The sequence below is a fragment of the Varroa destructor genome, unplaced genomic scaffold, assembly GCF_002443255.2.
Source record: "Varroa destructor unplaced genomic scaffold, Vdes_3.0 BEIS01000001.1, whole genome shotgun sequence".
In the NCBI taxonomy this organism is placed as follows: Eukaryota; Metazoa; Arthropoda; class Arachnida; order Mesostigmata; family Varroidae; genus Varroa; species Varroa destructor.
Window position 1 is genome coordinate 17,532,996 of NW_019211454.1, and position 19,199 is coordinate 17,552,194.

General features: G+C 40.5%; 1 protein-coding gene across 1 annotated transcript in view; it reads right to left on the reverse strand.

Moving 5' to 3' along the window:
* Nucleotides 1–784: 784 nt before the first annotated feature.
* Nucleotides 785–19,199, reverse strand: part of LOC111243158 (MAP/microtubule affinity-regulating kinase 3-like) — a 96,010-nt gene continuing 77,595 nt past the window's right edge. Inside the window, exons 8-15 of the mRNA XM_086985599.1 lie at nucleotides 17,587–17,724; nucleotides 14,594–15,112; nucleotides 12,523–12,626; nucleotides 12,198–12,366; nucleotides 9,206–9,259; nucleotides 7,406–7,514; nucleotides 6,699–6,841; nucleotides 785–6,539 (exon numbers count right to left, since the gene is read on the reverse strand). Of these exons, the coding sequence (XP_086841725.1) occupies nucleotides 6,464–6,539; nucleotides 6,699–6,841; nucleotides 7,406–7,514; nucleotides 9,206–9,259; nucleotides 12,198–12,366; nucleotides 12,523–12,626; nucleotides 14,594–15,112; nucleotides 17,587–17,724 (1,312 nt within the window). The 3' untranslated portion in view covers nucleotides 785–6,463. The remainder of the gene's footprint in view (nucleotides 6,540–6,698; nucleotides 6,842–7,405; nucleotides 7,515–9,205; nucleotides 9,260–12,197; nucleotides 12,367–12,522; nucleotides 12,627–14,593; nucleotides 15,113–17,586; nucleotides 17,725–19,199) is intronic.

The window sequence follows — 19,199 nt, forward strand, 5'->3', positions numbered from 1 at the left end:
CCCGCCATCTAGTTTTGCCGCTCCATTTACCGCACTTTTTAATCGTCTTGCTGTATTGTTTTTATATTAATAGTAAATAATAATAAGACTTAGGTTTTTCCTGTCATCAGCAGAATCTTTACCCATTTTAGCCCATTCGTTCTTTATTCGGTCAGCCTTGTTCTACTTGCCCCTGTTCCCGTTTCACCAGTGTTGTTGCTTACAATCGCGTCATTCTGGACGCCTCTCGCACTTGGCGTATGTCCAACAGAATCAAAACTATGACGGTTACGTATCATACAAATATATCTATTACTTATTTATATGTATATTTTCCCTGCTTCCGGACCCGATTTATTTAGCGAACATCATCCGTTGTTTTGTTAATTTGGTGTTAACATACTTATTTAAATTTCTCCTAAAGCTGTGTGCGTGGAAAGTGGCTTCTGTGTACTAGACCCCGCCCTCCACCATTATATCCAACACAATCGATTTTCAATATTGTTATTATCACACTAGGAAACTACAATTATAGATAACGGTATCAGCAGGTTAGTATCGCAAATCTACAGTGGGTCAATTGTGTTTCTAAAATCTACTGTCATAATATTATTAACGCTGTTGTTCTAATTCATATAGCTGCGTTTTTTGCATTAATCGATCGTGCCCTAACATGCTTTGACGTTTCTCGTTGTTTTTATTTATCTGCCACCGCTTATTTACTTACTTTATTATTATTAATATTAATTACTATTATATTAATATAAAATACTGCCAATATAAAGCAATAATAATGTCTCAATAATTTTACGGTTTTACCTTTATAATTTTATTCACGTTATCCCACGTTCTTCATCATTATCCTTATCGCTTGTTCCTTTGCTAGGCAACCTCCTTTTTCGACGTCTATTTTTATCATTATCTTCTTTCGTATATTCTTCACCTTTCTTTCTATCGTTATCGTCATCGTACTGCTTGTGTCCCTTATCTTCAAAGGAAAACTTTAGCTTCATCCGCCATTATGCTCATCTACAGTCCTACCTTGAAGTGCCTTAATTTGCCGCTACCTAAGTATATACCTCACACCGTTTATCCTCGTCATCATCATCATCAGCGTCATGATCCTCACCAGCATTCTCAGTGTCCTTTCAATCGTCATTGTCATATTTTATCAATATAATTTTCATCACCACAGCGTTTACATAATAATAATAATAATAATAATAATAATAATAGGATATATAAGAGTTTATACCTATGCGTCGTCCTTTTTTTATCGTTATCAATCATCCTCTCTCTCTCTCTCTCTCTCTCTCTCTCTCTCTCTCTGTATATATATATATATATATAATAAGTTGGCTACGTGCGTTGGACGTGTGGCCGAGTGTGAATATCTCTCTCTTCCTAATTTTCATTCGCGAGCTGCATTACAGGAATCGGCGCTCTCACGTCAGCAAGTAGACGAGAACCCTTCCACCTAAGCTTTATTTCCCCAGAACTGCTTCGAACAACAACTCGATCCCCAATCGTGGCTTAATTCATCTTCATTTGCTTCTTGAATATGTTACTTTTACAATTCGGGTGTTATTACTAGTGCTCATTTGTTATCATTGCTATGATTCTAAATGTTTGTATTACCATACTTGTTACTCTTCATAATTTTTTTTACCATATCCTATTTCCACTCATCACACACCAGCAGTCTTTTCCCTTTTCGTCTATCCCTAAACCGAAGTCATCAAGACATCTATCACCACCTGCATCTATGCTGGGTATTCGCTTTCTATCGCTGGTCGGTTTTAGCCATACGATATACTTATCCTTTAGCGAAACGATGAAGTCCCTTAGCCGATGAATTGTATAATTTATGCATTAGTTAAATTAATCTTGCATACCGTCGGTTTTGTAGGAGTTTTGTCATGCGCGCTCTAAGTCCCTTGTTATAGCTTATGTTACTTATTTAGAGATAGTTCGAATATACACGGCTTGGAGAAGCTAAAATCAACACCATATTCGATCACTTCAAGCAAATAGCCTCCGATGCGACCTCTCTCCAGTATCTCCTCTTAATGACAACTGCGTATTGATCTAACTTGTACTACATTTGAGTCAATTCTGCGTACATGTTCTGTGCGGTAGCTGTTTAGGGCACCCTTTTCTGTTCTTTGGGCTCTTGAACCTTCGGTAACTTTGCTTCCTTTTCCTTTGATTCGCTTATAGTCGATTTAAAGATATTAGTTAATAGTTAAAGTTACGGTCCCCTTGATTACTTGACCCTATGAGCCGTTTTTCTAAAAAAAATTACGGCGTTCTTCTGTTTCTTTTTTTTGTCTTCCCATTTCAGTTTATAGTTTCGTTGTTTGTCTACCCAACATATTGACGACTATTATAGCAACAGCAGTAACAATCATGCAAAACCACCCATCTATCTCTTAACGTGTATATACGTGATACCGGCCAAGAATATACCTCTCTATTTCGTTAATTTTCATGAGTGACGACATCAACAACTCATATATTATATCATATGATTTCATTTATGTCAACACTCTTTTATAGGATTTTATGATTCCCACTTACATACAAGGCTGCATACTGCTATTGGCGAATCATTATATTTCGTCCATTAAGTGTAACAGAATTAGTCATTTTTCGCTTGACGCTTGATTTCGCGTGCTGACTCACGCCTGTTACCTGAATATATAATTTATTACGAAAGTACGTATTTGTGTTTTGTTGTAAAAATGATCGCTAAGCTTATCATGATCATTAGGTTTGCTGGTAAGCAGTCGTCAAAATTACCGTATGATAATTGTGCTATTTATATATTAATGTTCGTATGTCGTTATATAAAATTATTTATATTGCCAATCATATTAGTTGTCATCGGACTTCGTCGCTGCTTGTAGTCTAACGCTAATTACACCCTCAACCCATTTCCTCCCTTTTCCCGTCCATTAACATCCTTTACATGTGGACAGAGTTAAAGCAAGATAGTTTTTCTCAACCCATTTTCTCCGTGTATTTATTCAACATACATTAGCTACCTTTACGAACACCAGGAAAGTATTTGCGTATTTATTAGGAATAATAGGGCCGAGCACCAGAAGTCAACCCGTTCGTGTGCTACGGATAATGTGTGAAAATATGAACTGGACGACCATTCTTGCATATATTATGCAAGTTTTGGTGTTCGCACAATCGGATAACTTGTTGAATTGCGCCTCATCGCTTCATTTGTTGCTGTTGTTATTTCCCGTCTGCTGTTGTTGTTACCTGTCGTCGTCTCTCTACGAATCGTCTGCTAGCGGAGTGCTTCGTGTGCGAGCTATCTAATCCGTATGGTGGAGGTACACATGCCTTTAGGACGCGAGCGGTGTCCCGAAAGAGAGCTGTTTCCGTATTACTTGCTGGTAGCAGATCCTTTTCTTCGATTACACTATGCACGTCAGCGGGAATGATAATCTGTGTTTATCTATCGCAAATAGATTATTGTTATCCTATCATTATACCATCATTAGGCTAGTATAAGTTAAGGTATGTTATGACAGTTTGAAAAAATGTCGACGCGGACAACCGTATGGGTGTCTTCTCGCTTCATATATACCTTCGTGCCTCTCTACACTATCACTTGAGTGTCCCTTCGCTGTTTTGTGTTCCCTTTCACCTTATTATATATATATATATATATATATATATATATATATATATATATTATTGTTGTAACACTATCATTTAAGAAGTGCATCTCGACATTACGACATTTATCTTGTCATTCTCATTCAATAATTGTTAGCACTGCTCGTTGCTTCTGCTTTGCTGCAGCCGTCAGCTATTATTACAACCCATTATTACATTGCCGTTCTTACTAATCAATGTATATTTATATAAATATTTATATATGTACGAATTTAATATGATATTAACATTTTTACATTTCAGAGGAGCGCTGCACACGAAGCACTAGGCATAGTTGCCCTAACGTAATGATTATGCTATAATTATCTCCTAAAGTGAACGATTCTAATAACCACCCTTTTGTCATATTGTTCCAGCTAAACTTGCCACCCGTTCCTGATAGTGAAGCGCGGGTCATTGTTTACTTATTTTCCCTTTGTTAATATGGTGAACACAGCTGTTCTAGTGAAAGTGTGTACCGTCGAACAGGCGCTGGCCACATGTTCAACGTCAGTAGGATCTAAAATTTTTTTCACTACCAAAAATAAGTCGCGCTTTGCTCTACCGGATCGCTTCATTCGAAAGTAATCATACTTTATAATCGTTTACCGAACCAAAAAACGAGAACCGCGGAACGATACACGAGTGCGATCTCCAGACGGGTGCTTGAGTTGTGATCTACATCTACCTTCGAGTTATATGTAGAATAATGCAATTCAACATGACGGAAGAGATTTCGGGTCAGCTACTGCTAACATAGTCTGCTTCATAATGTTGCTATCATCGTTGTTGTTGTTGTTGTTGTTGACAATATTCCTATTCGTATAAAGCGTATTTTCCTTTGCCTAGCTGCTCTTCTCACGCAAACTGGCTTCGATTACTGAGCACGACAGAATCGTCTGTATGCACAGAGATCACGACACGACACTCACCTTCGACTGTCCGAGTAATAATCCCTTTTATTCTATTTAGTAACAGCAGCTGCGATAACTCTAATTAGAATTACTATTACTTCTACTTCTAAGTCTGCTAGGCACAAATTGAATAGCTGACACCGACCCGTTTGTTCTGCCGTATTTCCATTCAACTCGAGGTTAATTAGCAGAGAAACTAAACAACGGATAAAGAGAGAGAGATTAGAAGCCTCTTATTGGCATCGTTATCATTTTCCCAGCATCACATCTCATTTGTATGTACTTATAGTTTGTATATCGTCATCATCACCGTTGCTATTATCATTTGTAAAACAATTAGCTCATCTCTAATACAATTGTTCGTCTACCTAAAATATTACACTTGCAACTAAAAGCTTCTTGTTGGTGTCCATGACTTTCTCTATTGTTGTTTCGGCGGCCATTGTCACTCGCTTGCTTGGCTATTGTATGACTTTTTGTCTATCTTCGTTTAATTAGATATATCGATCATTATAATAATAATAATAATAATAACTGTTATTATCAGTGATCTGTTGCTGGTCGCGCCTGTTGTATTTCGCCATTGGGGGCGACGGACGCATTTACGGTGAACCTGTAGCGTTCCGGTTTCAGTTAGCTAACTCCTCCATGATCTCTCGCCGGCCTTCGATTTGATCCATCGCTGCGCATACTTTCCTGTTTTCTCGTTCTATATCGTTTCTAGCGATCGATATAGCATCGCTTCTTCTAGATTTGTTATTCTTTCTGCAGTTTCTGCGAACTGTTCCTATATGAAAGCCAAGTTGCTACCATTGAACGCGTACCGCTTCACTGCTACCATCAGTGTCACATCTTCCCATTTCTCTTCTCCTATAGATGCTCTTGTTTGCTATTATTATTATTACAGTTCTATTCCTTGACATGACTTTTGTGAAAACAACCTATCGCATTGCATCGCCCCTTTGGGACCCCTCTTCGTTTACAACCGTTCATAGTGGATTGGAATAAGTTCGTCTTTTATATTTATAATAAATTGTTGTCGTCGCTGTTGTTATTGCTAGTAATAATAGTGGAGCTCCGACAACGGAGTGAACGCCGCTAGGGAAGTAGGCAAATGTTTGTCTCTATTTAAGGTTTAAGATGTTCTTGTCAAAAAGGTAAAGAGACGTTCATAATGTATAAATTAGTACCGCAGCCAATGTAATGTCATTTCTGTCACCTGTTTGTCGTTGAATACCGCCGTACGTGAATAGGGTATATATATATATATATATATATATACACGCTGTCGATCTATTTAACGATGCTATTCTTTATAATAATTTTATGCCATGTCATGAGACCTTCTCAATCTCAGTGACAAAAGCGTACGGTCTTGTCCAATTTGTATCCTAGATTGTTTGTACGCATATAAGAATAATGGGTAACAGCAACGCGTCATCAGACCAAAGTCTTAGTTCGCTGTTTCTGCTAATGTTCTTCCGGTTGTTTCCTTTCGTACTGTATTGTCCGGGAGTCGCTCGTTTGGTTGACAATCTTGTTTCGCTCATCTGTTTCGCTTTCCTCTCTGTCGCAAAGCGAAATTCTGCAAGAAAATGCCAGACAACAACGCGTCCCAAGGGCACGAATGGACGTGTGTGTACCAATAATGGGAATAATCGTAACAAACAGACGTGACAAGCGAAATGCTCGTTTTATGTTGTTTGTAACACCGTTTTGTTATGGGGTCGGCCACCATGGCAGAACCCTGCTCAGCAGTGCGCCTACGTGTATGTATGTGTCTGCGTGTGTACAATGTTTTTCTATATTTCTTATTTCATCTTCTTCGTACCGGACCAAGCCGTATAAAGGGAGTATCACCAAATCGCCGTTTCGTCAAAGAATAGACTTCTTTACAGCTTGAGTTCGTTGGCTACCTTAGAGGCGATATTCTTGAAACCTATCGAAGTGCCGCTGATTCGCTTGAATCTGCAATAGCCAAACGAATGTATTGAAAAAACCGCTTTCTCGCAGATTCATATGCTTCGATAACTAAAGATTTGAAGATCTGATCAGAAGGTTTGAGATCAGGACAGGGATGGACTCGCCTTCAAATGATCGGTTTGTCATCTGTTGAAATAAACTTACCGCACTCCATTAAGGGAAAGCCTGGGAAGTTTGCACACTTCAATTTCCCATTGAACGAGCGTGTCGTTGTTTGGATCTCCGTGCACACACAAAAGAAGGAATTTTTCGCGTTGTTCGTAATCACAATTATTGCGATCGAGTACCTGTTCGCGACATTATTATATGCAGGACAATAAAAAGGTACATTAGTACGTTATGGATCTAGATAGGACATACATATAAAGCTAAAAAATTAGCAAATTTTTATCTGTCGAATATGCCTACCTATATGAACATTTCAACTAATTCCTCTACGACATTCTTCGGTATTGCCGTATAGTGTTGCTAACACATATATATATAGCGAATACCTGTCAAACTAGACTATTGACTTGATACAATGCCAGGCAAAAAGGTAACGGCAGGACTAAATTTATCGAATTTTCTAGTCGGTTGAATTTTTGTAGGAAAGTAGATTGACTACGTCCTTATTTAAGCCTAGATTACCTCATAGGTAACTTTTTGGAAAATACATAGCACTCCGCCATTACAAGCGACTTACTTTAGAATTTTCAAACCCTTATCACACAAATGTTAGCCTTCAGTTATTGCTGTCACTACTACGGTTACTGCTAGTACTCACATATTATGTATAACTGCATCACGAGAACGCTTTTATGAATAAGTTGCGTAAATTTCTCGGTTTCTTGTCAAATAGCTCAGCTTACCTTGCGAATCTCAGCCATTATCTCGTTGGGATCTCGTGATGAGGTGGTTTTCATGCTCCAGGTGAACCTCAAAGATCGAGGCTTTACCTGCTCATCGCTATTCAACGTTCTATAGTGAAGATGCGTTGAAAGCAAACAAGCAAGAAACAATGACAATGTTAAAAACACTCAATGGTCGGTCTTCAAAATCATACGAAATATGCTAACTAAGTTAACAGTGATCACGTGATATAAAATACGGTATGGTACTCAGTTTCATTCAACGTTGTTCTGCTATCAATTATTAAACATATTATTGCTATTATTATTATTGAACATGTCACTAAGGGTTACGTATAACAGATCATCTATAGTAATCTGTAAAGGGAACTTCGATTGGTTATAAACTATAGTATAAAGAATACACAGGACGGGATAAAAGTAGATGGGAGGGTATACCGTATAATTAAAAGATACTTAGCTATAACAATCCAGGGTCAACGTATCGCTTGTCGAACGTTGACTCTAGAGGTGTTTTAAATTAAAGGACCCATTACATCAGCCCTATATGAAGTAGAAAAGTCACCAGATAACCGCTTAGGTGTGCTGAAGGCGCGGGAGTGAGGTATCGTTTTCAAAGGTCTTCGATGTTAATATATTCTTGTGCACGCGTGATGAATGTGAATCAGCTCAGTAAGGTCCGGAAAAAACCGCTTAAATCTGGCGGGACTAACGATCTTGCTAACATTTAACGGGTATAAAACGGCTGTCGGCAACCGCTCATATGACATACATAGTACGTGACAATCAGGCTAAAACAATTGTCCTGAAGTCTAATAAGGACAGCCAGAGAGCTAGAATGACTCTTCCAACGCTTTACTAGTATTGACTAAACAACTACGAGAACATTAAACGGTGTCGTCCTAATATCCTTTTTTTCGTGCCTAAACGTGCATTGACCCTTGTCATTGCGGAAGTGCAGCCGCGCCGACTGGGTTCATCAACTTCTACCGCATATTATTCATCCACAGACCAACAAATCTTCTGTTCGAACAAAAAAATTTTCGAGCTACTCTGACCACCATCGATCGTAAAAAGGCCATCATAATAATCACACTTAAATGCTCGATTCGAAACCCCCACTTTGTTTGTTAATGTCGAGCACGATTGGTGCGGTAACACTGTTACCGTCAACATCGCATGTGGTTAAATTGTTATTACTGGACCAATAAGCGAGACCACTCATACAAACATCAAATGTTGGCATTTCTCAATAAGGGTCATGTTCATTCATCAAAAGTTTTTAAATTAACAACAACTTCAAGTATTTCGTCCCGTTTAAGACAACCGTTATTATATACACGGTGGGGAAAATGTCTCTTTGCGCAGTTAAAGAACAAGTCTGAGTAACTTTTATTGCTTACTTCTACAACAGTTTTAGCCTCTTGCTAGATGTTAAGTAAGGACTTTCCGAATGTCTAGAATCTTTCTCAAACTATCAATAGACTTCTGCCCCACCTTGTACATGTATATATATATATCCGTCCACCACGTTGGTATGTAAATATGCTGTGTCTGTGCTCAGTAATTATTCGATACAAAAGATGATGACATTAACTGTCTGCCAGCCTCCAACAGATATGTTGGTAATAGTCGGACTACACGGCACCAAAACAGAAAAGCTCCACTTAAATACACCGTGGATGAAAAAGAAGGAAATTCAGATTGCGCGCTCTGACGACTAGCTGCCAATCAACTCCACAACCAATTCAGCCATAAGAATTGCGTTTCATTGAAGTTTCGAGCTGTTATTCTGCTAACCTTATGTCATCTCTATTTGCCATATTGCAAACAGGAGCCGCCGTCGCCGCCCCACTGTATGTTCGTTCAGACCAGATCGGATCAGGTCGGATCGGTTGATCGGTCGGTTGAAACGGCCGTGGAGAATCGCCGATTCGGCCAGTCATCAATGCGATTCGGTCATCGGGCGTCGTTCGGATGTTCGGTTTGACGTCAAACAGGTGTGAAACAGGCAACGTTTGTGCGATCAAAGTAGGGATCAGCAGTGGCAGAGAAGAACAAGAAGAGAAGCAGACGATCAATGAGCATCAATCGTAGTCGTAATGGAGTTGTGGGTCAGAGTTCATCAGTTGTGAGATCGTTGTTGATCAGCCCGATCAGGTTGCGCGGATTGTCCGAAGTATGAAGTCCATTGTTGCGGACGTTGTTGTTGCAGGTAACGAATTGAAGAGGATGCAAACGTAAGTAGTGAAGAAATGAGGTGGATGAGGTCGTAAAGTCCGAGATCGCACGAGCAAATGATGATAGCAGTAGAAGATGCAGAAGAACGAGGTGAAGTAAAGTTGTAGTGGTCGTTATGATGGAAGCGTCATAGTAAAGGCGTGAAGGTACAAGCGAATTAGTGGAGGTCACGGGAGAAGCAGGCGTAAATCGGGCAGCCGGAAACGGGGCAACACACACCACGGGCACAAGCGAAAAGAGAAAGAGTGTGACAGCAGATGGAAAGAGAGAAATACAAATAGAGAAAGAAAAAAAGACCAAAATAAGACAACAACAACAGCAACAACAACGACGACAGAAATATCATACAATAAAAATCACAATGAAGAACAACAGCGGACAACAATCACATGTTAGATCTTCATAGGTGTTTGGCATTAAGGGTTTAGATCGGTAGTATGACACGACTGAAATCGTTTCGTCAATTTGAATTCAGCAAACAACCATAAGCTAACGTCAATCTAAATTCAGATACTGAAGAACCCAATTAATCTTTTTTTGTTGCTTCAGTAAGATACCTGTATCTTCCCTTCACATGAGATGTATAGGCTTGTAAGCTCGATCGTTCTGCTATGTAGCTATCGTTGGTTTGCTCAGTCCACACGAATTATTTCATTGAACGTCTCCAAACACTACCCAGCCTACCGAAAGATTAGAATGCTTTGAGATTTGCAAAATAGATTCGCTAATTCCTCTCACTGAACGTGCTATCTTTGCATTGAGATTGGGAAAGATTCCTAGATTAAGTTTTACGAAAATGATTGACGAATAATAATTGATTATCCGGCAAAACAGGATGCTGCTAGTGAATTCCGAGCTGAAGCTAACAGAAAATTGTGTCTAGTACTTTTAATCAAATAAATGAAGAATCTGCCAAACTATCTGCAAGGGGTGTTAGGCTCACAACTGTGGTCCGGGCAGCTTTATTCATTTTATCTCTGACTTCAGTCTGTCATTCGCCACGATTCAATAAAGGAACCTCAAACGATCTTCAAGACTGGCACAACACTTATCAATAATACATACCAAAATACCAAAAACTCGCCTTTGAAAGGAAGCTCTACCTCAAAGTCAACCTTTAAAAGGTCCAGTACTCGCATACATGTTTCTGTACACGGATCATATATGCAACGGCTAACCAAACCAATATATAGATTATAACGGTCAATAAGTGCTATTTAATTTAATAGGGAGTGTGTCGAACCAAACGTGTTATTGACGTTAATGCATCACAGTGCTTTGTCTGTCATACGTCCCACGGAATTTTATCGCTTGACAAGGTAGCTCGTATCTCTTAATTGCTTCGGAACAGATCTGTACGGTAACCGGCGTGCGGGTTCTAGATTGGCGCGAAATCTATCCTACAGTGTATATATATATGAAACGGATGCAACGCTTGCCGAGTGCTTACCATAACGGCATACGAGTCCGATATTGTAGTTATCTTTCCAAAGGACCTCGACATGTACAGCTTTCATGGAGACGGTACCTTCGATATGATATAACACAGACTGCGAGCTGTAGCTCACTGTACAATTCAGAACTTGTCTCATCACTATGCTTTTCAACCACATTGCTTTGTAACATTTCAGCACTATTTCATCATACAAAAGTACGGGACGGCTAGTATTAATTCTGAATCTCTATTCCATGGAAGTGAAAATGAACGGCTCTTCGCTCCCTCCGCCAAAACAACCTGTTCTCATTAAAAGACCATTATTTAAGCCAAAATAGATGGTCTGCTTTTCTGCGAATCACTGACGGAGAATCTGGCTAGGCATATTTTAGCTCACGATTGCATCAAACGAGAATTATACTAAACAAAACGGTCCATAAAGGGATTTTCGTATTGTTCCCGATTTTATTTCGATAATGAACTGTATAGTACGCACACAGACATTCTCTTGAGCAATTCAGCCAATGACAGCCAGGTTTCATCACGTTGCTGGCTCTGGTGGGCCATAAAAGCAGGAGGCCTCAAACGGCGGTCATGGATAGCCCACGTGGCACCCACCCCGGCAACAATCTCATTTCAAACCTATTTTAATACTGCTTTTCGTTCATAGTAACTTCGTCATACTTATGTGTGTATTTACATGCACCGATGGAAGCTGCTTCACGCAGAGATTTCTACTCTATATGATACTACAAGCAAAGCAATACATTTTTCGGTCCGTCCTGCTTCACGGATTACGAGGGTCTCTTTGCAGAAAAAGCTTTACTTGTATCACCTATCATATACTGCAGGTGGTAAGCTAAATATTTCTAACTGCATGTCCGGTACCGCCCGGATTCAAACCTAGACCACCATATGTCCCTAACAAAAGCAAGCAAATACGTTACCCACTTAGCTATCACGGGGACGTAGGTGGTAAACTAAGGTGGCACTAGCAGATCTTCAAGGCTTTCTAATCTTTAGTAGCTGTAGCAGCAACATGTGAATACAATATAACATGCCCTTGATAGTGCCGAACGCAAGTCTTTGACATGTTGCAACTGGCCGGTTACGGACCTTTTGCTGAACTTCGAGCTGAGCTTGGAAAAGAATCCACGAGAGTTGTGATGATGCGATGCAGCCGATGTATCCTGACTCTGATTGGCCCAGCGAGTCTCGGGTTGTTGACTTCGAACCCCCGTAACACGCGTTTGGCCAGAGTGGAACGTCGAACGGTTAGCCGTGCCTAAAGAGGAAACATGACGAAAAGATAAACCATCAGACGTAAACGAACAAACGCTTCATTTTTCAAATCGACAAGATGCGTGGATAAATACGTTGGGAATTTAAAGGAGCACTTGTTGAAGTTCGGGTATACCTTATGCAAATCGCTCGTACTCACCTCTAGGGAAGGCGGGTTGAGGCTGCCTGGTCTGTAGCGAATCCTGGGGAGAAGTCGGTAGACACGATAAAGGTTTGTTCCCTAGCGACGACAAGGGACCCCCGCTGTAATGGCCGAATGGAACCGGCATTAGAAAATGGAAATCGTTGCTAACTAAACATAGCATTCCATACGCAAACAACAGTACGTTATGGTGTCGGGGCAGTCATATTGACATACAACGGATAATGAATAGACCGGCTTCGGATATATCAGATTAGTAAAATTCTCGCACAAAACATCACATACAGAAACAGGAAATATACATATTTATCATATATGAAAAGCTGTTCTATTTGTACATTATACAAATCATGACTCCATTTGTATTACTATTTAGTATATAAATAGACACCCGAGTAGGTACGTTGTGAATCAGCCGACACAACACGAGGCGCGTGTGTTCCTGTGTGATAAGTACAACGTCCGTATGTAAGTTGGACGTGACACTTTACATCAACCATACCGTAACTTAACTTTGTAACAACTTTATTATAATGTGTTGAAATTGTTATTATTATTATTATCGAGCAAAGCGAGCTATTCAGCGTCGAGCATGAACAGTCTCACTGTAGAACATTCGATCATTTGTCTCTTAATGAGCGTCACAACGGCCGTTGCTGTTCATTTATCAAATAGCAGACGCGCGTAGCAGCCATAGCTGGACAGGCGATCAATGGTCAACCGCCAGTAAGTCAAACATCAGCCAAAAGTAAAGGATCATCTGACGAGCACATAATTAGACCCGTCTTCTGAACGTTGATTATTATTATTATTATATTATTATGACGAAGAAATAAGCCAATATTGTGAATAATAAAGGTTTATGGAGCATAAACACCGCATCGTGTGCTACGGGTATAACTTAAGCAGCATTTTTGTTAGTTATTTATTTAACTAACGTTTCGATCATTAAACGGTCAAGTTTCAACAACAAAATGATAGATTCTTACTCATCATATACGAACTCCCATTTAGGGTTTATCGCTTTAACCTTTAACACGTTCGCATGACCAATGCCCATTGGAAGGCCGCTTACCCCCAAAAATGAATACAAGATCTCGAAAATATATAGAACCTAAATAATTCTAATAATAATAAATAAAGATGAGATTAAAGAACAGGAACCTTTTTTACGTATCATTACTTACTTTTTATACCCACTAAAGTTGAGTAAGTTGATAGTTGATAAATCTGAATACTGAAACGTTAGTGGGGTCTGCTTCGGCCCGTAGGTCGGTAGGATAACCGAAGGTTAAAAAATGAAAGTTTGTTTTAAAATATAGAGAGGGCTTTGCTATCAACATTTTGCTGACATTACTCGAGTGAAACTTTAACCGGAGCGATTTTGCAATGTAAGATGGATACGCCAAAAGGAAGCTCCGAGTAACCATCATACTAGTGATTGCAAGGGAAACCTATCGAACCCTTTAATCGAGTTGTTATTAGGATATGATAGGGAATAGAAATTTCATTATGGTTGTATCTTAATCACAGTATGATCATAACTGACCTTCCTAATAATAAATTTATTGTAAACAAATAGCATGGCAAGCCAATATCTGAACTTCAAATTTAGGGAAGCTTATTTGTCGCCTGATGCCAACGACGGTGCCTAAAAGTTTGTCGATGTATGGGTCCTGTAACAGGGACCCTTAGGAATCGCAACTCCTTTGTTGGTCAAGAAGCGAACCGCGGATTAAAGGAGTTAGCCTTGGCATTCGAGCCTAAACCACAATAAGTGGGTCAGAATCAAAATAGGAAGAAATAAGCCAACCTTACGCTTCGGACCAACCCTCACAATCGAATATCAAGTAGCACTTCGTTTCCTTTCAATGGAACTTGATGAAATGAACAGAACTCAATGGCATCGTATTGCAGAAGCTTAGTGAAACCCTCAGTGGCGGGCCTAACTGTTGCCCCCCCCCCCCCCACATTGCCTTCACCCCTTCAAGTAGCTGGATACACCCATCAACGGCGTGATGTCGAACGCAAAGGCAGGGTACTGACGGTGTCTCTATTCGCTGTTTACCTTGAGGGTGGCGTTACGGGGGTGATCGCTCCCCCGCAGACTGAAGCGCATTTTGTATGGCCCCTCCCGGGAGCGCTGAGAGTACTGCCACCCCCCGCGCCTGCATGTAGCAGTCCCGGCGGGCTGCACCTGCCCGACCCAGGGCCGCTACCCCGCAGCAGTTCGCGCCCCTGCTGTCGATCGGAGCTGGCATCACTGTGCGGGCCCGTACAGCCGTCCTTGTCGGAGGCAGAATACAGCCCACCATGATGCTGGCGACCTTGGTGCTGCTGCTGCTCGGTAGATTGCCGATGTAGATTAGTGTCCCCGGCCTGGGACAGAGATCTCTCCCGGTTACCCCCTGCTCCTCCACTGGGGTGATTGCTGCTGCTGCTGTTGTTTGTGCTGGCGTCCTTATCGCTGTGATGCTGGCGTCTCGATTCGCTGTCAACGCCGCCCGTTCCCGGGCATGTTTTGCCTTCGACCGTAGGCGTTGCCTCACCGCTGCCTTCCGCGCTACCTCCGCCGCCACTCTCCGAGCTGCTTGCGTCGTTCAATCAATCAGTCAACTAGTCAATCAACGAATCGCCTTACTATCAACTAGTGGTAACCACCAATTCAGAACTATACGGTTACCGCCATCGGCCGGCAATAGTCACCCAGTCATTGACTCATTCAGTCGACAACAATCAACAAGGCTTATTCATCAAGATCAGCAAAAGATCGTTATCATTGTTGTCGTCTGAATGGCTATCGGAAATTAGTGAGTAAAAAAAGGGTCAATGTTGACAGGTGCCATCAATACGTTTCTTTTACGTTTATATTTAATAGTGTTTCGGTTTTAACTCTACATTGAGTCTACTACTGTCGGTCGATTCAACCCAGTTCAGCTCAATATGTGTCATAAAATTTTCGTGGGATTTTACAGAATCACATTGCTAACATGACGGTAGCAAAAACAGCAGCAAATGGTGGGTCAGCAAACGAGCGCGGGGCAAGGAGCTTAATTTAAAGTGAAGTCTTCCGATTATGCTAGGGGGAAAGACTCCAAGATGGACGCGGAACTCTACATTTGTCATAGTCAACCGAATCTTGAGAAATATTGAATGAGCAAGGAATAATTCAAGAACTAGGTAGGTATGAAAACATAATTCTACATTTCGTAGGCTGGTGACCTACGGCCGCCGAAGGTCCTGTACTGGTGATTGCTATTGCACGTGGCCTCAAATAGAGCTGAATGAAGACGCATTACGACGCTTGCCTATCTTCCTATCTTTCGCTCTGAACATCTCTTTAAGAAGAAGGATAGACCACGACTACTGGTCAGCTCGATGGTTGTGATGGGTCTAAATAGGTCCTCGAAAAGGATATGAAGAATGTGCGCAGGTATTAAGTCAAACAAGAAAATAACACAGGCACACAGATTTATTGAATAAAAAGGCAGCTATGGAAGCGGAAACATGCTTATTACTGAAACTACAACTCTACTGATATACTACTAGTTCGTCTAGCACAATCGTCGGATCACCGATCCGAGAACGTTACCAAAATCATTCTGGACAAATAGAAAGTACGTGTGCCACTACCGTTCGATGGGATCGGACAGTCATACGGTGGCAAGGAACAGGATCATAACTACGTTAGGATACTAGCTAATATGGTTATTATCCATTCTGTAATCTATGAATCGCAGCTGTAGTATCCCACAAGGCGGGAAATGATGTTAGGAAAGCCATTGATATTCCTAAATCCATGAAGCCGTTACAGTTCAGTATAAGAAAGGTTAATTTCCAATGCACTCGAAGATCGATCGTTGGAAATTAAGAAGTAGGGTAACACGAGGATATGACTAGGATTAAGTGACCTGGAGAGCAAGATCGCTTTACGCTTGCAACAACGACGAATAAGCTCCGCATGGCGAACATGGTATCAGAAAAAAGAAAACAACGAACAGAAATAGAATGCCACTACAATATAATAACGGTTTTTTTTTTAATTTTATGGAGGGAAAATGTCAGCAAATTTTTAACAAACAAAAACGGATAAGGCAACTATTAAGTACACACATAGGTTATGCGAAATATGTACGAGAACAAAGACAGCTGTTCTATGGTAACGGGTTCCCAACAATTCGATAATGCATATGCGTTCTTACAACTAGCACATTGTGTTTTGTATATTTCGTGTTTTAATGTTCCCATATATCGCATGCCAAGGTAGAGGAGCCGCAATGTCGGGACCTTGAAATCCAATGACTCATAACTTCGTAGCAGTCTGACCAATTAAAATTCTTAAGGTAAACCGAACGAACACACGAGCAAAATATGACGAAACATTGAGTTGGCAGTTCTCTAACTAATCGTTTTATCCATTGTTTATATTCAAAAACGTCGTCTGTTGGCTAAAAAGCTGGTCTGCCAAAAAATCGTCTGCTACGCAAGATCGCCCATTTGCAATTTCGTCTGCTCAAGATTTCGTCACTTCCGTAAGCGGTATTACGCTGTGCGAAAGGTTAATGTTTGGTAAACGATACTAGATTGTTAAAGCTAGTGATTTCGTCTGCTAGACAACTGGCGTGTGTTCGGCCCATGCCACAAATGTGCGCGTATTTGTACCGCTTGCCGGTAAACTGCGTTTATCTCATAGCAGTAGTAATAGTAGTGTGAAGTTTGCGCTGATATTGGCTGGTCAGTGTACTTTCAAGCAGCTTTTTTTTCATTTCTTGTTTTAGTAAGAATTCAATTACTTTTTACCTTCATATGATTGTGTAGTAATTATTTATTTCGCCGGCAAGATTTTAGGCAGCAATCCCTGTCAGTCTTTTTCGACCAGAGGTGTAGCTTTTCAATTTTTTCAATGACCACTTTCTATTATTATTCTTATTACTATTATTTAAGTTATATTGGAACAATGATTAGTACTTGCAGCATGCGTGCTTTTGTATCAGGGCGTTACACACACATTCAACAGGCACGACGAAACTTCCGCACGGAGGTCCCGACCGTGCCACTCACCCAGCCGAGCGAGGGGGTGAACTGTCGGCCGAGCTGGTTCTCTTGGGCACCGGAGCGTCGGGGGACCTCTGTACCCCCTCATGGTTGCCATCGACATCACTAGTTATGGCGCTGGTTTCGCCAAGTAGAACGCTCGTTCTGCAATTCACCAATGAATTAACCAAGGAACCAAACGACATCGTGGTTGATCGCGTCGGTATTGAATTGTTTCATGCAGCTGCGTTGCGAAGTAACCGACGTCATTTTTGTTCCCTCTCTTTTTCGATTTACCACACCAGACTATGAAGCTATGGATAAAATAGGCTAGGATAGGCTCGCTAGGTAGAAAGGTATGTGCAAATGGCGTGACCGTAGCAGGAGAACAGCGTAACAGCAGACGATATTAGAACGCGTGTACCAGGCATTATACAAATAGAATTTTTCATTACTGGCCCGCTTATAGAACGAGGGGCGTAACGCTACGGTATTATTTCAATACTTGAGGTCGAATTACGTCGTTTTGTTGTCAGTTTCGATTAATGCTAATTGAGTAAATTAGCCATGAACTACAAGGCCACAAAGGTTTTGCAGGTGATTCCGTTTTTCTTGCTACTTTGTTTTATTTACAACTTATTTATTACTTAATATTGGCAAGACAACAATTTAGTAATACAAGAAAAATTCACGATAAACTACAAATTTCAATGCAGTACAGTTTTACTAAAAGCTGTTTCTAGTGGGCACATGCATTAACTAAAAAATTTAATCCGCTGAACTGCACGCCAGTACAGGCAAATCATCATCTACGTTCGTTTCGTATATACAAATGTACAATACCGTATCTCAAAGTTTTTTTTCCTGTTCTATAGATTTCAAAGCAAAAATAAGCTGCCAGTTTCTAAATAGCCTAATACTCCTAAACAGGCATGAGGCATCTTCATTCGTCTGATGCAAATCGTAACGCCTTCATCGGTGGCTGTCCTATCAATCCACAATTGTCCTATGGTGTTGGTTCATTTCGTATTTGCGATATCTATTGTTGACTACGAATGGTTTAAATAAGTTAAGTTGGATTGCAGAGGTGACAGTTACTGTCACAGCCTAGATTAAATGAATTTTTTTATTCACTAGTAACCGTTCACAGCTTCGTTCGCAAATTCGTCGTAAAGCTGAACATGCTTTGTCGATACAACAAATATTGCTATATAGAAAAAGAGTCCTTTGAAAACTGTTGCAGCTGCGTAAATCGATAAAAGATCTGTGATACATACAAAAAATACCCTCAAATACGACTTCGTCAATTCACGTTAGATACGGCTTTAACCATCAGGTATTATCGAGAGTGACCTAGAGTTCAAGCTGGGATAAAGAGATTGTAGTAAAAGCGCTACCAAAAACTAAAAAAAAAAAAAAAGAACGCTCAGTATTCCACAATTTAGGTAACTCTTAGCACACATTAGGTTGTATGTCAAGTTGCTTAATCTTAGATATGTCGCCGTAACGCAATTATCCGTACTGAGATTTTGGCTCTGCTTAGCAGATAATATCAGGCAAGCTCAGAAGAAGGTTTGCAAGGGTACGCCACAATAAAAGGCATTTTAGGGGGTTCAGATATAGGAGAAATCTAATAAGCT